Consider the following 23762-nt stretch of genomic DNA (forward strand, 5'->3'; position numbering starts at 1 on the left):
CTCATCTTTCAAAACCTTGTCACAATACTCTTCCCCTATGAAACATGTCATTGTTCTTTTATTCTCAAAATCTTCTTCAATCTTCTTCACTTGTGGATATTCATATCCACCTTTATTTATGTATACACACACAAAGAGAGTCTTTACTAAATAGGCAATACAAACCCCACCTATTCATATCAAGGGTTTTAAAATGGGGGAAAAAAGGAAAATATATTTTCTTAAATAGGTTGTGGGGGCAAGGGGTGTTATATAAGAAAAGGGATTTGGGGATATTGAGTAGGCATGGAAGGTGGGTGACAAAAAAAGGAGTTTGGGGCAATTTTTTTATAAAAACATAGGAGTATTTTCTAGTGTTGTACAAAAATACATGTGCATTGATTAAGGTTCATGCACCCATGTTTATATATCATCTACAAATCTTCAACATGATTTCTAGCCAATGAACGGTCGTCAATAAACTAAAGGTCTCACATAACAAGTAGTCAATCACTCCTTGGTCCTAAATCATCCTTTAATGTAAAATAATATCTTATGGTTGTTGAGATATGTTCAATTGGTCCCAATTCACCTCCATGTGCTTCTTATCATTGGCATACCTTTTCCTTCTCTAGTGCATCCTCTCAAAGAAATCCTCAATCGACCAACTCGCATTAAATCACTATGTCTCTTCAAAATTTCCTACTTCCAAGAAATCCACTCCACAAACTCTAGAATCAAGCACTATAAGCCCAAAAAAATACTTCCATTCCAATCCATAGATCCTAACTCTTGAACATTGTAAAACATAGTGCTCTGCAACAACATTCTCTTTAAATTGATTCATTGTGATGATTAATTATTAAAATTTCTTGGATTCTTTTGAATCAAGTGTAGAAGTAAGAAGTTGGTTTTAATAGTGAAGTTTTAATTGATCAAAAATTTCATTGCAAGTTTCTTATTGGAGATTAATTAAAATCTATAATGATCTATCCATTCAACTTATCTTATTTCTCATGTGTCAAGAACATGAAACATGTAATTTGAGACTATATTTTTTTTAAAGCAACAGGCAACTATGCTTAAAATATTTCCTCCTATTTTTTATGATGAACTAAATTGATATGGAGACATTTTTGAATTTGGTAGGAAAAACAATATTATTGTTGATTCTATCACAAAAAATATTATAACTTAGTATACATGAAGATACTTCAAAGATAAGACTTTACTTTGATATATTTCTTCACGTGGCATTTTTACTTTTGTAGCTCTAACTCTCTTATGCAAGAAGAATATGGTAGTCATGGACTTCCTTTAACAAATCAAAGAGCAACTAATATGATTTTAATCACATAATTATGCTTGTCAAAATAAATTTGTTCAATATATGCAATGTTTATTTCAGCCTTTTAGTGGCTATAATTTGATAATGAATGTTTTGAGTTATTTTTCCTTCCTATTATATGTTGTAGCTCTTGTTCGTTGTAATAGGCTTTGATTCAACATAAGTAAATATCCTAATAAATAATTTAAATGTTACAAATATTTAATTTTTGAATAATTATTAGATTAATGAAAATATTATAAATCAAATATACAAAATTTAAATTAAAGTAAGCTATAGAACTTATAGTAAAATATAACATAGATTTCCTTAATACTATTTTATTTAATATTAAAGAAATAATATATTGATTAAGTATACAATATTAATTAAAAATATTATTTTAATATATAATAAAAGCTATTAATAAAGGCAAAAGCCTACAATACAATGGTGGTGTTGAGTTACCCATAAATTATATTTTAACTACATGATTTGTGTACTTTTATATTATATCATGATAATTAATTTTTTATCTATAATTATAAATACTATATATATATATATATATATATATATATATATATATATATATATATATATATATATATATATATATATATATATATATATATATATATTGAAAGTATGAAAAAAATACTAAATTAAAGATTGATATTAAAACTGATACTGAAATATTTAAGATGAGTTTAACCATCTTAAATGTGATTATTCGTTTTCATTTTATGTAAATTATGTTGATTTTTCTTTTGTGCATTGATTTCTAAAATCTGAATTTTGTGAATGTCCAATGATATAAACTAGGTCTGGAATTTGATGGCCGTATTGGTCATTTTTCCACTTTTGAGTTACTTTTTTATAAAACCATCAATATGATACTTAAGTTTATAAATAAACCGTCAAAATTCATAATAGATAATATTTTTATTATATACTATATAATTTTGGTTTATCAATTTGAAATATTAGTATGCAAAATATAAACTTAGAAACTTTAAGATATAATTTAAAAAAAAATATTACTAAGTTATATTTTTGACAATCAATATCTCAAAAAGACATTAATATGATCGGACTGTCATAAAAAAAGCAAGATGACAAGCAGGGGTGACCGTCACCTGATATAAACATACAAATACAATTGATAATTAATCTGTCATATGTGATAATAATCAAAGTAACAGCTGTCAAAATTTATGTTGCTTTGTGGCAAATAGATTCTTAGTGGATGCTTTTAAATTATCTGCATTAATAATATGCTCCAATAATCACATTTTTTCATTCTTGCATTCTCTCATCCTGATGATGGATCACAGAGTGTGATCCGAAACGTTGATGCTAAAAAATAACAAACACAATCAAATCCAGAAGCAAATTGTCAAAAAAGTCTAATGGATTGTGGAAATCTATTCAGATACATTAAATTAGTTTTTGACTAAAATTCTAAAACTGCTAATATCCAAAGTACTTAAGTTCTTCCAAACACATAATATTCGCATCATTTCATGTGAGAAACTCCGTCCACCATACCTATATACTTAAACTTTGGTGGCTTCAATTCAATCCCATGACAAATGACAACGAACAATCCCTCTAGTGGGTTTGTTGCAGCTTTTATCCCACCTACATTTGTCTTGTTTTGTAGTCGATTATAGACTTTAATCCAAAAGAAAAAATCGCTAATTTGTAGATACAACAAAAGATTTACGCATTATATACAATAGATTGTGCTTTGAAAATGAAGAATCACTAAGCGTAGTCGTCATTTTCAATGTTATCAATCGGAATCTTCCAAACATTCATGAGCTGTAAAAACCAGCTAAGATCTGGGAGTAGATTACATAAACAGCAAATAGAAATGTACAAGTAGAAAAAAAAAAAAACAATTAGTGCGCCACAAACGTCACTGGCAGTAATTTCTTTATACTATCTATGATAATGTTTTTCACTTGATTTTATCATCTGCTTTATTGTCTATCAAATTTACCGTTGTCTTTCAAATTTAGGTAAATAGATTAGCTCCATTTTATAATACAGAAAATAGAAAATAAATTGAATTGTAGATATTTCTTTTTAAAGAACGAATTTCTTTGTCGCCAGTTTTCAAATTTAGTGATAATAGCATCTAAATGATTCTAATGGCAATTGATTATCAAGAGAGAATTTTATTCAGTAATTTTTTGAATTAGTGTTGATAATAATTTATAAACACTAATTAAATTTTTAAACAGAAATTGCATGCCAGTTTGGCCACGATCACAAGCGTTATTTTAATTATGGACAATGACATCATATATTGGAATAGTTGGCAACTGGAAATTTACTTCGATGGGAGATTTATATACACGCTGACAATGCAAAAAAAAAAAAATTTACAAACCAGAAGACAAAATACTTTATAAACAGGGTTTGTGTCATCCTGCATGTCGGTGAAGTGGAAATCATCCCAACCCAAAAATAAATAAATAAATAATAACAATAACAACGTTCATTTGCAAGCTTCTACTGGAGCAAGAAAGATAAGATAGGCCCTAACCGCTATAGCGACCAAGTTACAAAGCTCAATATTTATGTCCAAGAATCATGATAATTAAACAATTGAAAGGGATTTTTCGAATGACTTTAGGCTTTTGGAAATATAGTTTATTATTTTTGTTTCACGTAGTTGAAAAGTACAAATGAAAAGCTTAATTTAGATAGTTGAGTTTATATATTTTCTTTTTGAAGTATGAGAAATAATAGTTACAATTGTATTTATAATTTCTTTCAAAAATCTTAGTAATAAATAATTGTGATTATTGATTTATTATTATTATTTTTAAAACAATTTTAGGAACAATTGTTAATCAAGTAACAACATATTAGAAAACGAATATTTGTAGCTGGTCAATTGTATTTATTTAGTAAATAATCTTAAGATAAAAATATTATATTGTGATTGAATTTAAATTTGGAAGTTCCATTAAGGGAAAATTGTTTATTTCTAAGCTTGATTTAACTTGAAACCTTATTTTATATGTAACTATGTGGATTGATGTCATTGGTGAACTTGGCATTATAAGTTTAATGAATTCATGAAAAATTTGGATGGATGCTACATAATGGGTGTTGGTATAGTTTCATTGGAAGTGAAGCATGGAACACTTCATGGAGGAAAAAAGAGATGCCCATCAAGTTTGATATTCAACTCAAACATGATTGCTTTGATGATTTTACATTGACTTTAGAAGAAGCGAAAATGACATATTTCATCAAGGGTTCAAGAACCATTCTTTTATGTGAATATTATAGTGGAGTCCTTGCAATATTTTACAAGCAAATGATAAATTATGAAACAATAGATGTGTTGCACAATGTATGTATATAAGCTTTTTAAGATGTAAAATTAACTGAATAAAGTGTACAAATGTGGAAAAATTATATTTGTAGGGTGAAATAGAGTACTTGAACTAAAATATGTAACATAGATAACATATTTTGTAGGATCTTAGTAAGATCTCATAGATCAATCTTTACCTTCAATTTTGATTTTTATTAAGAAATGTATACCTAACTTTATATATCTTCTCTTATCCTTTCATCTTAGTCATAAATATCAATAGCAACTATTTCTTTGCCTCATTAATAGGAGCAAGATTTTGTTGATGGATTCTCAATGCTTTTCAATTGGAACCTAATTTTTCCTAACTACTCAGATAATTGATCAATGTGAAACTTAAGTTTGGGCTAATTTGTATGTTGGGGTCAAAGGTTATCCTATGACCCCTTTCAACCCACATAAATGATTATAATGTGTCCCTAAGGGTCTTAGGAACCGTAGAGACATATGTTGTAATGAAACCTATCAAAAGTGGTCACAAGTTATCCTATGACCTCTTTCAACCCATATAAATGATTATAATATGTCCCTAGAGGTCTTGGGACCCCTAAAGACATATGTTGTAATGAAATGTGTCGAAATGGGTCATAGGTTATACTATGACCCCTTTTGACCCATATAAATAATTATAATATGTCCCTAGGGGTCCTAGGATGCTGAAAGACATATGTTATTATAAAATATGTCGAAAGGGGTCATAGGGTACTCTATGACCCCTTTTAACACATTCAAATACATGATATATTTTTCTAGTGGTCCTAGGACCTTTAGGAACATATGTTATCATTTAATGGGTCAAAATAGATCATAGGGTAACCTATGACCCCTTTCAATCCATTTAAACACATATTCCTTGTCCCTAGGACTCCTAAGACCCCTAAGAACATATATTGTCATATAATGTATTGAAAGGGGTCATGGGGTATCCTATGACCCCTTTCAACCCATATAAATGATTATAATATGTCCCTAGGTGTCATATGACTCCTAGTGACATATGTTTTAATGAAATATGTTAAAAGGGGTCATAGGTTACCCTATGACCCCTTTTGACCCATATAAACAATTATAATATGTCCCTTGTGATCCTAGAAACCCTAGAGACATGTTGTAATGAAACATGTCAAAAGGGGTCATATGTTATCCTATGACCCCTTTTGACTCATATAAATGATTATAATATGTCCCTAAGGGTCCTGAGACCCCTAGAGACATATGTAACTATGTTGTGATGAAATGTGTCAAAAGGGGTCATAGGTTACGCTATGACCCCCTTCAAACCACATAAATGATTATAATATGTCCTTAGGGCTCCTATGACTCTTACTGACATATGTTGTAATGAAATATGTTGAAAGGGGTCATAGGTTATACTATGACCTCTTTCAACCCATATAAATGATTATAATATGTCCCTAGGGGTCCTAGGACCCCTAGAGACATATGTTGTAATGAAATGTGTCGAAAGGGGTCATAGGTTATGCTATGAACCCTTTCAACCCATATGAATGATTATAATATGTCCTAGAGACATATGTTGTCATTTAATGGGTTAAAATAGGTCATAGGTTATCCTATGCTTCCTTTCAACCCTTTTAAACACATGATTTATGTCCCTAGGGGTGCTAGGACCCCTAAGAACATATATTGTCATATAATGTATTGAAAGTAGTCATGGGGTACTCTTTGACCTCTTTTGACTCATTTGAACACATGATCTATCTTCTTAGGGGTTCTAGGACCCCTATCAACATATATTATCATTTAATGGGTCAAAAGGGGTCATAGGGAATCTTATGACCCCTTTCAGCCCATTCAAATACATGATGTATGTTCGTAATGGACCTAGGACCCTTAGGGACATACATGATGTGTTATAATGGGTAAAAAGGGGTTGCAGGGCATGCCATGACACATTTTGACCTATTACAAGACAAAATACATTAATAGAGTTTGTAGGACCCCTAAAGACATACATGTTGTGTTCCAATGGGTCATATTGGGCTAAATGATATCCTATGACCCCTTTTGATCTTTTACATGATAAAATATGTTCTTGTAGGTCCTAAGACCTCTAGGGACAAGCATGTTGTGTTGAAATGGGTTAAAATGGGTTGAAAGGGGTCATAGGATAACCTATTACCCATTTCAATCAAATACATGACAACTTATGTTCCTAGGGATCCTTGGGCCCTTGGGGACATATATGTTGTGTTTCAATGGATAGAAATGGGTAATAGGGTATCCTATGACTGATGCAGTGCAAGGTAGGAGAATCTCCAAAGGAGATGTCCTAGGCCCCATCTATACAACCACACAGTGGAAACACAACAACAAGAAGCAACAATGCAAGAACTGATACCAAATTACAATAATATATTCATAAAATATAACTAATTACATGCAATGTGCTAGGCTATAAGGCCTTCCCATTTATGGCTAAATATGAAGCAAGTAATAGTTCTACAAGGTCCCTCAAGATCCAATCCAAACCCTAGCTAGTCCAGATCCACACTTTGGTAGAAACCCCCAAGGAAGATCTCAACCTGTGCTCACAAGCCTCTAAGAAATCTCCTTGTTTTCCAAGCCACAACTACTAGCTCTTCTCCAAATTTACTCTTCAAGCTCCTCCTCTTCTCCACAATGGATGAATAATAATTCTAAGGACTCCACAAAACCCCTTACTTATACCCAACTAAGCCACAAGTTAGCCTAGCTAACTACAAACTAAATTAAATTCCTTACATTTAATATAGGTCAAGCCACAAGTCAGCTACAACACTAATTAAATAACCCATACATAAATTAAATGTCAAAAGTTGGCTCATAGATAACTCGACACCAATAGAAACCAAGACCAAGTCAAGTGTCAGCAAAACAAAGCTGAGCACCAATAAATTTCCAAGCATTGTCGAGCTCCCAAACCATGTCGAGCAACCAAAGACCATGCTGAGCTCTAGACCATGCCAAGCAATTGAAGACCATGCCGAGCTACCCAAGACCATGTTGAGCAACCAAAGGCCATGCTGAGCTCCAAACCATGTCATGCAACCAAAGACCATGTCGAGCTACAAGACCATGTCAAGCACCATTCCTTCTTTGACCAAGTACTAGTCCAACCACCCTCCAAAGCAACTACTAAGCCTCCTCCCATGAACTCCAAAGTAGTCACCAAGCAAACCCAAGATGCTCCTACATCATACTCCCCAGGTAAATAGAAAAGTGTGTCCCACACTTTGATGCCTAAAGAAAGGTCAACAACCAACTTCATCTTCACCAAAGGCTTCCACTCCAATAGGGACAAGAAAACCAATCTGCACATCATCCACATATGCATCATTATGTCAAACACTAGAATCTCAACCACCCAATCAACATGCTCACTCCTAGGAACAAACTGAACATAATGCTTCAACATCAAATGCTCATCCACATCAGCAACTACTAAATCCACACTAGTAGTAACAAATTCCACATCAATAGCAGAAAACTTCATATCAACAGCAACATGTAGATTTCCATCAACACATGCCAAACTCACAACCCTAGCAATCTCATTTCTCACAACAAGATGCTCTGCAACACACAAGTCATCACCAATAGCAATCGGATCATCTACGACCAAGTGCTCTACAATTTCCATGTTAGACTCAACTGACTGATCATGAAAATCAACCTCTTTCACCTCGACCTTGTAATGCCATCTTCTCTCATGAAAAAGTCTCTTAACTAGCCAAATAACTCTCTTCCAGATCAGTAGACTCCGGCTCCACAAACATCCACGAAATTCCTTTCTCACCCCATCCTTAACTCAATCATCCAAGCTAGCTTCAAACTAAGAAAACATCTCAAAAAACCTTCTCTCCACTACATCATAGAGATTCACAATCATGTCAAGGTCCAATCCTCTCAAAGACATCTCCCAAGATCTTTGTAAACCCTCTGCAACAAATCCTTCCTATGGGCCTTCTAACAAAACTAAATTGTTTGCAAGTTAGATCACAACCTACCACCTCGCATGAATAATCAAGAACCAAATCACAAGTCCTAGATCACGAATCTACAATCCAAAAAAATCTCTATGATCATGCCTCAACAAGATCAGTCTTGCATCCATTTATCCATATGGAAGCCCTTTACAATTGCAAGTTAGAATTATGATCTACCACCTTGCAACCAAGAGATCTAGGACTCTAGAAATAAAATCCACCACTAGATCAAGATCAAATTAGATCTACTTCTTCAACCCAAGTCCTAGTGCAAACTGCCACAACTTCAGCGATCTATCTACATACTCAAGAACAACCTTCGCTCTAATAGCACCTAATGTAGTGCAAGGCAAGAGTATCCCCAAAGAAGATGTCCTAGCCCCTAGCTATACAACCACACAATGGAAACACAACAAGAAGAAGCAATAATGCAAGATCTGATACCAAATTACAATAATATATTCATAAAATATAACTGATTACATGCAATGTGTTGGGCTATAAGGCCTTTCTGGTTAAAACCAAATGCAAAGCAAGTAATAGTTCTGCAAGATCCCTCAAGATCTAATCCAAACCCTAGCTAGTCCAGATCCACACTTTGGTAGAAACCCCCGAGGAAGATCTCAACTTGTGCTTGCAAGCCTCCAAGCAATCTCCTTATTTTCCAAGCTGCAACTACTAGTTCTTCTCCAAATTTGCTCTTCAAGCTCCTCCTCTTCTCCATGATGGATGAATAATAATCCTAAAGATTCCACAAAACCCATTACTTGTACCCGACTAAGCCACAAGTCCTCCTTTCTAACTACAAACTAAATTAAATTTCTTATATTTAATATAGGTTGAGCCACAAGTCAGATACTACACTAATTAAATAACACATACATAAATTAAATGTCAAAAGTTAGCTCACAAACAACTCGACACCAACAAAAACCAAGACCAAGCCAAGTGTCACCAAAACAAAGCCAAGCACTAGTAAATTTGCAAGCATTGCTGAGCTCGCAGACCATGTCGAGCAACCAAAGACCATGCCAAGATCCAGACATGCTAACCAACCAAAGACCATGCCAAGCTACCCAAGACCATGTCGAGCAACCAAAGACCATATCGAGCTCCAAGGCCATGCTGAGCACCATTCCTTCTTCGATAGAGTACCACTCCAACCACCCTCCAAAGCAACTACTGAACCTCCTCCCATGAACTCCAAAGTAGTCACCAAGCAAACCCAAGATGCTCCTACATCAATGACCCCTAGGGACATGCCTCTTATATTTCAATGGGTAGAAAGGGGTCATAGGGTATTCTATGACTCTTTTTGACACATTACACAAGAACATATGTTTCTAGGGGTCCTAGGACCCTTATCATCATGTGTGTTGTGTTCCAATGGGTCAAATTTTGACCCATTACATGATAACATATGTTCTTAGGGGTCCTAATACCCTAGGGCCATACATGTTGTGTTCCAATGGATCAAAAGGGGTCATCAGATATGCTATGACCCCTTTCGGCCCATTACATGACAACATATGTTCTTAGGGGTCATAGGAGCCCTAGGAACATATGTTGTCATGTAATGGCTTGAAAGGGTCATAAGATACTCTATGAACCCTTTTGACCCATTGGAACACAACATATATGTCTTTAAGGGTATTAGGACAACTAGGAACATATGTTATCATGTATCAAGTCGAAAAGGGTCATAGGATACTCCATAACCCCTTTCTACCCATTGAAGCATAAGATATATGTCCCTAGGCATCCTTTGACCCTTAGGAAGATATGTTGTCATATAATGGATCAAAATGGGTCATAGGGTATCCCGTGACCCATTTGGACTCATTGGAACACATGTATGTCCCTAGTGAGACCCATAGGAACATATATCATCATATAGTTTATTAACTTAGGTTACTAATATATATAATATATAATAATAATATATATGATATATAATTAGGGTATCCCATGACCCATTTGGACTCATTGGAACACATGTATGTCCCTAGCGAGACCACTAGGAACATACATCATCATATAGTTTATTAACTTAGGTTAGTAATATATATAATATATAATAACAATATATATGATATATAATTATATAATAATATATAATAAGTAACAACTATATATAAAATAATTATATAATAAATTATTATTATTGTTATTATTTAATACTATATAATAAATTTTAGTAACTATAAATAATAATTGGTCCCCCCTTTGAGTTTGGTAAATAAAAATCAATATTTATCTTAAAAATTGGTCCCCATTCTCAAATTGGATACATGTTCTCAAATTGGATACCTGACTAGGCAAGGTATTACATTTTTGGTTTGGTACTAGGATCGGTAGGAAAAAAGTCAAAGCACATTTTGAACGCTTTTAGGCATTTTGAAACTACATGTTTTTTAGATCACCACTTTTTGGCACATCATAATCCTGCATATGCCTAGACTTCTTATTTGCGCCACAAATGTGGAATTACAAAAGTCACAAGTACAATATGCTAACCCACATGGGCACCTTCATTACAGTAATCTGCAAGACTAAGCTATGAACTACCACCTAGAGTTATTTTAGACAATGTTCAGGCCTTTCTTAATTAGGCAATTTTATGCCACCTAGGAAGGTTCTAGTCATTAAAATTGAGTACCTAGGGCCAAAAAACCCTAACAATACATATAGAGTTAGTCAAATACATCTTTAACAATTACTTTAGATATTTTGGGTAACCTAACTTTGAAAGGCCATAACTCACGAACCATTGCTCTGATTGGCTATTATGACCACTTTTCAAAAATGCCAGCTCTTGATATACAAGCTTCAAACTATGCAAGTGCCCTTCTATCAAGTTTTCAAACCTCATTCAGGCACTCTAAGGCCTCCAGCAGTGAGCTTGAAAATTTTTCTACAAAATTTTCCACCGAAAATCCACAATAACTTCTCAGATACTTAAGCTAGAGCAATGAGATTTTTATGGTAAGCTTATAATTCTAAAATGAACCTTCATGTAGAAAATGAGAATATTCTGAGCTTGTATGAAAAACTTATTAAAAATAGCAAGTTCTCATTAATAGTAACCACCCTGTCTACTAGTCCTTATTAAAATAGAAAAGACTGGAAAGAAAATATTTTTGGGTGATGCAAGATTGCTCTTACACCCAGTATGCTCTTGCATCAAGACCCCTTTAGAATTTGTAAGTTTGGTAATTTGGTTAATATTGCTTCTCAATTTGGTGTTGTTGAGGATAGATTTTTTGTTTCTATCTCCATTAGTTATCTCAAGATTTTTTCTTCTAGAAGAGATCTTCTTTGGAAAGAAGGTCAACATCTTTATTCCAGAGGATTTTTTCTTGAAAAATAGAGTTTATTGTTCATTCCTTTGGAGATAACCTCCTCATTAAGTTTCTTAATGTCTTCTTCAATTATTAACTTTTCTTCAAATATATTTTTGAAAGTAATCTTGTTCTATTCCTAAATTTTGATTTTAAGCTGTTTTTGACTTCGAAAAAAATAAAAATTTGGAGCCTTGAAATGACTCTTCATTCCACCATTTTTTTAGAAGGGAGAGAAATTCCTTATGCATGAACTACATGTTCTCATATTTCAAAGGAAGTCCTCATAGGTTTTATTTATTCTATAATATCTAGAGAGATTGAGAAGTGATCAGACTGAGAGATGGGAATAATAAAAGATAAGAGGCTTTGGTTGAAAGAGGATAAATTTCCAATGAATAAAAATCTATCCAATCTTTTAGCAATATTATCAGAACCATCCCTTTTTTAATACTAGGTAAAGATACCATTAGAGGTCTTATGTCTAATAAGATGAATAAAGTAATCCAATTCTTATAATCGACTAAGGCTTCATTGGATACCCTAACACCACCCCTTTTTCATCAACATCAAGAATTTCATTGAAATTAGCACCCAAAATAATAATACTATCAGGAAGATGGATAGAAGATCTTTGGATTCACTCAAAACTATATGTTTTCAGCTTGCACTAATGGGACCATAAATATTAATAAAATAAAAGGAAAGGTTATTGGAGATGCTTTTAATTCAACCACTCATCCAATTGGAGTTAAAAAAAATTAAAAGTAAAAAGAACATTTTGTGGGTTTGAAATATTCACAAGTTCCCCAGAAGCATAAATCACACCATAACCATCGGCCTTCCAAATTCCCAATTTCTTATACATTCTAACAAGATCATTAGGAGAAAGTGTGGTTTTCAAAGAAGAATGATCTCTTAATTGAAGGATTTGAGACAAAATTTGAAGAGATTTTGTTTAATAGGTATTTTAATGCCCTTAATATTCTAGGATGTAATCTTCATTACAGCTTGGGAAGGCCCTTCCCCTTCACATTGTTGAAGATAGAGTTGAGGTTATCCTGATTACCAACTTTACCCATAATTTTCCTTAAATCAGAAATGGATTTCATTCCTCATTTTTTATTGTTTCTACCACAATTAGGGGTATCATCCCCTTGAAGAGATGAAGCAATCCCTAAGTTAGGAAAGGTTTTAAAGTCACAAACATGGTGTAAGGGCTTTGAATTTGGACATGAATCATAGCCATGATAAAAATATTATTAGCAAGTGGAAAGCTTTTAAGCAAGGGGTGAGTTACATAAGAGTACATTGTCTACATCTAAATATTGTGTCGCTTATGATTCTATGGGAATTTTTTTAGACTCAGGATTATCTTAATGTAATTCATGTTGGTTAACTTGGGTCAATGAACTCAACATAGTGGAAGATCAAGCTTGTAATTCATGCCACCTTAGAAAATCCTTTTTCACCTCATCTTGAGTGTACATGAATTTCCTAATAAGTTCACTGAGTTGGCCTATCATGGTTTCCAAAATTTTTAACTATGTTTACTTTCACTTTCCTTTGAGTGTCAGGAAGGTTTTCTCTAGTATATAGGATAGGGACCTGATTAGACACTGATAAGTGAGAGTTGGATAAGTCCATATTTAGAAGAGAAAGTATACAAATCATACTTTTAGGTTGCATGTTGGAAGAAGATGTCAAATCACTAATATCCATGTTGACAAGGGGAGAGGGATGAAGAGTTGATATTGGAAACTATTACAAAGAAGAGGGCAAGTTTAGTAGACGGGTATGTAAACCTCCTAAGGGTGAGGAGGGATATTAGGGGAGGGATGATTGGGATGATTATTAAAGATAAAACCCCCTTTCTCTAGGAATTTAATTGAAATAGATTGTAAGGGGGGCCTTGAATACTTGGTCTCCAGATTAAGGGCAAACAAGATTAGGGAAGGGGAATCAAAGTCCTTTGATAAGATTACCCTACTCATATCAATGTGATTGAGAAATTGATTAGGGATAATCTCAATGGAGAATTAATCATTAAATATCATCTTTCTTTGAGGATTGAAGATATGATTGATGTGAATAAGAATTTTATAGTCCTTGGTGTTAGACATAGCTTTTTCATAACCAAGAAAGGATCCCAAGAAGTTACCAATGCCTGATAAGGTTTCCCAATTGATCAAGGAGATCGAGAGAGATCCATGATTATATAAAGAGGAGGTAATCCTTGGTTAAAGAAGTAGGGTTTAAAATTTAAGTGTCACTCAAGAATAGAAAAAACGTGACAATTAAAGATAATTTTGCAACCTAGTAGAAAATAATTTTGAAGGGATTCCATAGAGAAATCTAAGAAAAAAGGCCACCTTCAATGTAAGAAGTACTAACCTAGTCCACGAAATAAAAAGACCACCATTTGGTCATATTTTGAGTGTTTGGTCCTCTCTAGAAGGATGAGAGTTTGAAAAAATTGGAGGATGCATCATGATTTAATTGAGAAATAAATTTTTGACTATGATACTAGGGAAATAAGGGTTAGGGTTTGAGATATTTCTAATGGCAGAGATATTTTTCCACCTTGTTAGATGGAATGTTAGATGGGGGAAGATTACCAATGGAACCAAGAGGAATTTTTTTTGCACTAGAAGTGAAGTGAGGAGAGGAATATGATAGTGGGATTGCCCATATTCCCTCTACTCTATGAGAAATAGTAGGGTTTATGGGAATAGTAGTAGGGTTCTTGGGATATGTGCATTTCTATGGAGATTTGGGGGATTTTTGTGATTGTGGCCCATTTTGCTTACCATAATTGGGTGACTATGATTCCTATATTGATAATGAAATCATGTAGTGTTTGAGGATATCTTGAGAACCTAAAAGAGTATTTTCTTCTATAATTTTCTTGAAACCAAAAACCATGCTTTGTTTGATATTGGAGGGGGTTTGAAGTGTGAGGGGTCGAATATGGAGATCCTCACTCTCCATAAATAGGGTAGAGAAAAATAATGAATAGTCAAGGAAAGGAAATAGTATATCCTAAAAGAAAAGTGAAAAGTACAATAGTATTCACTTATATTTGTAATTTTTATTGTCAATATAGATGATCTTATAATGGAATTAATTTTTGAATAGAGGTGGACTTGGGGATTTTGATGATGGTGTGGAATATTTTACAATGAATATTTTAAATCCCAAGTTTAAGATGGCTTCGGTCACTGAAAATAAGAATGACAAGGGCAAGCTATTAGATGCAAAGGTTCTCTAAACTCAACAACAATATCAAGAATCACTCATTTTGGTAGGTGATTTATTTGTGTTTGTAATTTTTTCAATATGTATGCATGATCTTCTAATGGAGCAATATTGTGGTTCTCAACAAACTATTTTTCAACATGAGTCAATGAAGTTTCTAAGTCATTATTTTATTTTTTTTATGAATTTTAATTAATTTGGTAAGGCTTCTCTAACTTTTTTTTTTAATATTCTATTTCGTGTGTTTCTAACTCTTTAAATGTTAATTTTTATAAGCATTTTTCATTGATAAATATTTGAATAAAAGCCTTGATTTACTAGTCAACAACCTTTTCAACAACTTACAAATGAACATTTCAAAAGATTGTACTAAAATTATTTGCTCATTCCTTATATTCCTCCAATTTGAAATTACTTTCAATTTAATAATTCTCTCTTCATCACACGAAACTAATTTTTTAATGTACAAAATTGGAAGGACTAACTACAACTAACCATTAAATTTATTATTTCAGTCAAAATTGTATGCCCCATAGTTTCTAACCTGTAAATTGCACCAATTTTAGTATTTTCTCCCATAAAATATTTTAGGATTCATGCTATTCCTACTCTTACCCTTTTGCTTGATTCATATTCTAATTGTATATTTTTGTTTATGTTCTTTTATTGGATTTTGTGCTTATTTCATGGTTTTAAGTCATTTTTATTTTCATTTTTTTCCTTGAGGGTGGGGAAATAACATAAGACCTGAATACATCTCTATGATAATAAATTTGTTCCCTACAAATTTTAAAATTATACAATCAATTTCTATCTCACTCAAGAAAAAATTATATTATGAATTTCTAATAGCTTTTAATATCTTTTAATTTGACAGTTTTCATAAAATCATGTTTAGTGTTGATTTCATTACAACTACTCAAAACCACTAATTTGAAAACCTATATCCTTCATTCCAAGTTGAAGTTCCACTTTCTCATTTTTTTTACCTTGTTCTTATTTTCATCTCTTGATCAAAATTATTTCCTATGGTAATTATTATATACCTTTCAAAATGATTGAAGACACTCATATAGTGCACATTTTTCATTGGTTGTGTAGTAAGAAATTCACTATTAGATATTAGCTTTCAAGACAAAAAAAGTTTTGAACTCTATTTTTGTATGAAAGTACTTTAATGTCGTGAGAATTTTTTCTTACACAATTTTTATTTTTAATTCTTAAATATATTTATTGTTAAAATAATTTAATAATGTATCAATTTACATTTATTAGATAAAGTGACCTATTATTTAGTCTCTTTTAAAAAAAATATTAGTTATGTATGAAATAAGAGATCCAAAAATCCCCATACATTATCACTGATTTTCTTTAAAAAAATCATCTTTCTATATACCATATGTACGAGAATCATATAAATATTCATCTTAATTTAATTAAGATGAATGAACCTTAATTCAATCCACAATCTACACAATATAATTAAAAACCCACCCACCCCTGTAAAATCCTCTATCACCTACCTGAACCTCCATTTTCCCCTGCTCATAAACTCTTGTAAAAAGTTTAAATGGCTACATTTCAAGGAAAGCTAGTTCACCCCACCCCAAAGAGCCGGCTGTTCGGCAGACATCGTGTGAAAACGTTACAAACTCTCGTGAGAAACAAGAGAGTTGACAATCTCTCTGTCATAGGAAGAATCGTTAACCGTAGAGTACCAGTTGTGTGCGGCTGACAGCGTGTCAAGCTCCACATCTACTCTCCTGCCAAACAACAAACTGACAATCTCTCTCGCTGTTTCGCCTCGGCTTTTTATCCCACCATGCTTTGCCTTTTTTTGTTGTGAAATGCAAAAGCTTCTATTTTATGGTAGTAACTTGTAAGTGCGATGCATTCGCAGGAACATGATGAGTAATTCTCGGAAAAATATCTGTCTTCCATTGTCTTCGGACATGGAAAAACAATCAGTAGCAGAGACATTGCAAAGCCTTCCATGTGGATTGCAGCCCACACAAAAAAAGCTTCGCAGATATATTATTTCTCCCTATAACACTCGTTACGGGTACCATTTATTTCACTACAGATCTTCTTGTTGTAATTTATTTCACCCACATTTTATAAGACGTATAGAATTTGGATGATAATTCGTAGAGTTATGTAATTTGCATTCAAAGTTGTACAACATGTTTCTTGACATCTTCGTTTGTTTCGAGAGACTTTTATTTAATAAGGTTATTGTAGCATATTCTTTGTTTCTCATCATTCGATCGATCTTTCGACATTTGTGAGGTTATGGTAGCATATTCCTTGTTTCTGATCAATTGATCAAGTATCTGTCGATGTTTCTGAGGATAATGTATCATAGTCTTTGTTTCTGATCAAGTATCTTTGGATGGTTTTGAGGTTATTGCAGTTCTTTGATCAAATTCTTGAGGATTTGATTAAAACATCGTATCATCCTTGAATCGATAGAAATTTTATCTTTTAATATTTATTACTGTTATAATTTGTATATGTTTTTCAGTTTCTCAATTCCCGATCACTTCTACATGAGTCTCTTTATTTTCAAAACCTAACAAATATTCTCCCGTTTAAAGTTTATATGGGAAGGGATTAAACAACGAACTTATTTGGAGATATAAACCATCAATGCACTGCAGCAATGTTTACTACTATGTGGATATATGTTGGATGGTAGAATAGGCAATACCTGTGATTATTAAAATCGTATGTATTGCAGGTGGTGGCAGAATATTTTGATACCATTGGTAATGTATTCGGCATGGATTTCAATATTCGAAACAGGATTTCTACACGAACCCATTCCTCCTGCTCTTTCAATTATGGATAACATCCTCAATGCCTTCTTCGCCATTGATATTGCCTTGACATTTCTGGTGGCTTACAGAGACAAAAGGACATATTTACTAGAAGACGATCCCAGAAAAATTGCCCTCAAGTAAGTAAAATCTAACCATCCATCACAGCATTTTTCTTTTAAGCTGCAACAATCTAACCAAGGTTCTGCTTTTAATCTGTGGCAGGTATTTGTCGACATGGTTTATCTTCGACGTTTCATCAACTATACCATTTCAGGCATTAATCTTATTCTTTACGGGGAACTCTGGGTCAAAATTAATGTATTCTTTGCTCCGCATATTCAGGCTCTGGCGACTGCGAAAAGTTAGTGCTCTCTTCGCCAGGTATAGCAACTTGTTCTTTGGGCTGCTAATGAGCACAAAGTGTTAGACAAAATCCCCATCAGATGTAGATATTTTTTAAAGGAAAAGAAACCTAAACAATTATCTAGTTTGCTGATTGAATGGTGATTTTTCTTGCGCTTCTGTCGCAGACTTGAAAAGGACATCCGAGTAAATTATTTCTGGCTTCGATGTGCTAAGCTTATTTGCGTAAGCCACTACGTCCATGAATAGTGTTTATTTAGTCTGTGTTGATTGGTTGATGTTAAAGGGATGGCAGAATCGATGATGAGATTTTTGTATGTTGTTTTCTCATTAGACAACATTATTTGTAATACACACTGCCGGGTGTTTCTTTTATCAGCTTGCGTCACGTTACAAGGATCCCAGGAAAACATGGATTGGAAGTTCCATTAATCCTGATTTTAGAGAAATCAATATTTGGGAGCGTTACGTGGCTGCAATTTACTGGTCTATCACTACTCTGGCCACCGTGGGTTATGGAGACATTCATCCGCAGATCGCCCAAGAAATGGTTTTTGACATAGTTTACATGATGTTTAATTTGGGTCTTGGAGCGTACTTGATTGGCAACATGACTAGCCTCATTGTGGACGGTTCGGCCAGGACAAGAAAATTTGTAAGCAGCCAAATATCTAATATAAATATCGACCCTTTAAAGGCCGTAATCAATGAGAGTTGATCTTTTTTTCTATATTTAAATTTTGTTCATTTGCGTTATAAATGCAGAGAAAGGTGATTACAGAAGCTTCAAGCTGTGCCTCCAGAAATCAGCTTCCAGATATATTGAAAGATCAGATAATAGATTACCTGTCTCTGAAATTCAGAACCGAGGAATTTCAAAAACAACGGCTAATAGATTCACTCCCAACTGGCCTTCGTTTGAACATTCTTCAATACTTGTTTTTGCCCATACTTGAAAAGACTTATTTATTCCAGGGAGTGTCCTTCAGTTTTCTTCTGCACTTGGTATCAGACATTCGTGCTGCTTATTTCCCTGCAAGACATGGCATCATTTTGCAAGAAGAGGCTCCCACCGATCTCTATATTGTTGTCTCTGGAGCAGTGGTATGTTAATATTTTTATGTCCTCTCTCTCTCTTTCATCTTTTTCTCTAAAAGTTTTATTCAAGACTTCTGTAGAACAATTCTGAAATGCTTATTTTATTGGAACTAGTCTTTCGCAGTGGAAGACCGGACAAGGTAAGTAAATCCCATCCCACCAATACATAAGCAAAACATATTAAAAAAAATTGTTACGTGTTTATATCATTTTAATGGGAGGTTCAATTGACCATCCTTTGTACATGTGAAATTCAGGAACTTGTGAAGGCAGAAATGGGTGATACGTTTGGAGAATTGGGAGTGGTATTTAATAAGCCCCACGAATTTAGTGCTACAACAAAGACGCTTTCACAACTTCTAATGATTGGGCGCAGTGCATTGGTGGAAGTGTTGGAATCGCATGTGGAAGACAGCCAGATAGTTATGGCAAATCTATCTCGGATTCCACCTTAATTCATACCTCTGCAATTATCATGCATGGCTGCAGGTGAATATACATGACGGATGTTTTCAATCTGATCCCATCCCAACCAGCATAATTCAAGCGATCAGTACAAGTAGAAAATACTTTGTAGTGATGAAAATTGCAGACTGCGCATCCATAATAGCGAGCAGATCATCTTCTAAACTACGACTTATTTACAAATGAAACTCGGTAGTCCAAACTTTTGCATGTGGTATGACTTATCAACACATGAGACATTTAAATATTTAAGTCGTGTAAAACTATCTAAGCCTTTCTTTTTAATATATAATTGTCTGAAGTAATGCTGAAAGTGCAAATGGAAAATGACAGTAATAGAAATGTAAGTGCAAATGAAAAATAACAGTAATAGAAATTAAATATACAATACGAGTATTTATCTACATTTGCACTGATTAGGAGAATCTCTTATTGATTAAAGTATGTTTTGACATCATAGTTGTATCTTCACCTTGTCAAAAACAATATTTATAATGAGCCTCTAAAGCATATATTTATAGAGACTCATAACATTTGAAGAGGGGTAATCATTTGGAGGGAAAATATAATAAAAACAATAATAAATCATGATGGCTAAAGAGTTTCACACATACACCCAAAAAACTCCCACTTGAAGTTCAACAACTGTAATGTTAGAGACTCCCCTTCATACCTCTACTATTATTTCTTTACAATGTTGAGAGAGGCTCGACAAAACTCTATTTCTCTTGTGGAACAACCTTTGTACGGGCATCAATTGGATTGTCCTTGGTGTTGATCTTCATGACTTGAAGTTTGCCGTCCTCATGTTTACTTCGAATGAAATGGTAACAAACATCAATATGTCTAGTCCTACTATGAAATGCTGCATTCCTTGCTAAACCAATAGTAGTTTTACTATCACAATACAAGATTGATCCTTGTTGAGGACAATCAAAATCACCAAAGCAACACTACAACCAAATTAACTCTTTTGCCCCTTCGGTGAGAATAATATATTCAGCCTTGATAGATGAAGTGAGATGACTTCTTGCAACTTTCATGCCCAATTGATCATTGCTCCAGCAAATGTAAATGCATAACTAGTAGTGGATCTTTGATTATCTAGATTTTTAGCCATGTCATAATTAGTGTATCCTCGCAATGAAGTATCTTTGCCACCAAAACAAAACACAAAATCACAAGTACCCTTAAGATACCTCAAGATCCATTTAACAACATTCCAATTTTGTTTAACCAAATTGCTTATAAATATGCTCACAACTCTCACTACTTGGGCAATATCTGGACAAGTACAAACCACCACATACATAAGGCTGCCCACTACTAAAGAATATGGAATTCTTTTCATATATTTTTCTTCTTCTTGTGCCTTGGGACACATGACTGAAGATAAACAAAAGTGATCAATAATAGCCTAAGTGTTGATCAGTTTTCCATCTGTCATGCTAGATTTTTTCAAAACCTTGAGAACATAATATTCTTGAGATAACTTGATTTCCCTCTTTTGTCTATCATGGATAATGTTCATAGCAAATATCCATCTCGCTGCCCCTAAGTCATTCATTACAAACCTTTGTGATTCTTTTAGTTATGAAATTAACTTCAAAGAAGAACCAATTACAAGCATGTCATCAACATAAAGCAGGAAAAGAACAAAGAGCCATTATGTAACTTCTTATAGTAGACACATGGATCAAATTCACATAGAATAAAGTTATTTTTAGTTATGAATCTATTGAACTTTAGGTACCACTACATTTGTGCTTGCTTTAGCCCATGCAAGCTCTTCTTTAATCTACAATATAAATTTTTGTATCTATGTTTAACAAATCCTTTGGGCTACATCATGTAGTTTGTTCAAATGGGTCAAAAGGTGTGATAGGATAACCTATTATAATTGTTCGAATCGATCGAAAGGTGTCATAGGATAACTTATGACCTATTTTGACACATTTCATGACAACATATGTCTCTATGAGTCTTAGGACCTATTTCATTTGTTCAAATGGGTCAAAAAGGGTCATAGGCCCCTTTGATACATTTCATGACAATGTATAGGACCCCTAGGGACATATTATATTTCTTCATACAAGTCAAAAAGAGTCCTACAATAACCTATGACCCTTTTCGACATATTTCATGACAACATATGTCCCTAGGGGTCCTAGGATCCTTAAGGACATATTATAATTGTTCATATGGTTTGAAAGGGGCCCTTTTCACACATTTCATGGCAATATATGTTCCTAGGGGTACTAGCTAGGACCCCTAGGGACATGCATGTTGTGTTCCTATTGGTCTTAAGGGGTCGTAGGTTACCCTATGACCCCCTTCAACCATTCACATGACAACATGTCTTTCTAGGGGTCTTAGGACCCCTAGGGACATGCATGTTGTATTCCTATGGATCGTAAAAGGTCGTATGTTACCTTATGACCTATTTTGACCATTCACATAACAACATGTGTTCCTAGGGGTCCTAGGTTATGTTTTACTGGGTCGAAAGGTGTTGTAGATTTTCCTATGATCCCTTTCAACCATTCATATGGCAACATGTGTTTAGTGGCCCTAGGGACATACATGTTTTGTTTTGATGGGTTGAAAGGGGTTGTAAGTTACCCTATGACCCATTTCGACCATTCACATGACATCATTTACTCCTAAGGGTTCTAAGACCCCTAGGAACATGCATGTTGTGTTCAAATGGGTCATAAGGGGTCGTAGGTTACCTTATGACCCCTTTTGACCATTCAAATGACAACTTAATTTGATCAAATATGATATAATATAATAAAATAAAATTATTTATTTAATAAACTATATAATAATTTCTAATACTATATTAAAATATATATTATGGTAGATATATTTAATTTAATATATCTATACTACTATAGATAATATAGAATACTATATAATAATATATAGTACTATGATCTTAATATACAATGTAATTATATTTATTAAAATATATAATATTCTAATAATAAAATAAGAAATAATAATATTCATATATTATTATATCCTAAATACTAATACTACTCAAACATATTTAAATTATATGTTTGTAAGACTTTTGTTTTTAAATGCACAATGTGGTCTCAAATATCTAAATTTTGAAATTTTGAATTTTTCTGCCACTTTTGGAGTATACGAAACTCAATTGGGTACTCGATGATTCTTGGTATCTAACAACCTTGTTTGGTCAACTCAAAAAATTTGTTTGAGCCATGGTTATCTAACTTCTAGACTTTGACTTACCATCTAATGACTCTTTTTTCATCGAACTTCAATGAAACAAAAATAGTTTCTTAAGAACACTCAAGATTTTATCGATATAATTGTTGTCAAATTATGAGTTCAATAAGTATTTATTAGTTAATTTCTAATGAAGATGCTTGTGAATTGTTGATTGCCACATGGATTGAAAAATAACTATAATTTTCAAATGATATAACATTTTTTAAATCCAAAAATAGTGTCACATTATATGCTTCTCCTACTATAAGAAAAAAAACAAAAAAAATATTTTTGTAAAGTTTTCAATTAGTTAATGTGATCATACATGGGAGTTTTTTAATCTCAAAACATTATAGTAGAAAATTCATAATTAATTATTTATTTGGAATAAAATACCTAAAAATATGCTTCATATTCGGGATGAGTCTACTTCTTATATGTAGAATTATATTTAAAAATATTATCATTTGATTTTTA

The 23762-nt window shown here is 33.1% G+C and overlaps 1 protein-coding gene across 1 annotated transcript; it reads left to right on the forward strand.

The window, feature by feature from the left end:
* Window positions 1-17201: 17201 nt before the first annotated feature.
* Window positions 17202-20032, forward strand: LOC149550461 (potassium channel KAT1-like). Its single transcript, XM_089794473.1, has 7 exons — window positions 17202-17356; window positions 18035-18253; window positions 18339-18497; window positions 18647-18704; window positions 18814-19134; window positions 19245-19580; window positions 19799-20032. The coding sequence occupies exons 1-7, from the start codon at window positions 17202-17204 to the stop codon at window positions 20030-20032; spliced, it is 1482 nt and encodes a 493-aa protein (XP_089650599.1).
* The last annotated feature ends 3730 nt before the right edge of the window (window positions 20033-23762 follow it).

Source organism: Cupressus sempervirens, chromosome 7 (genome assembly GCF_028749045.1).
Source record: "Cupressus sempervirens isolate cs-2001-9-10 chromosome 7, ASM2874904v1, whole genome shotgun sequence".
Lineage (NCBI taxonomy): Eukaryota > Viridiplantae > Streptophyta > Pinopsida > Cupressales > Cupressaceae > Cupressus > Cupressus sempervirens.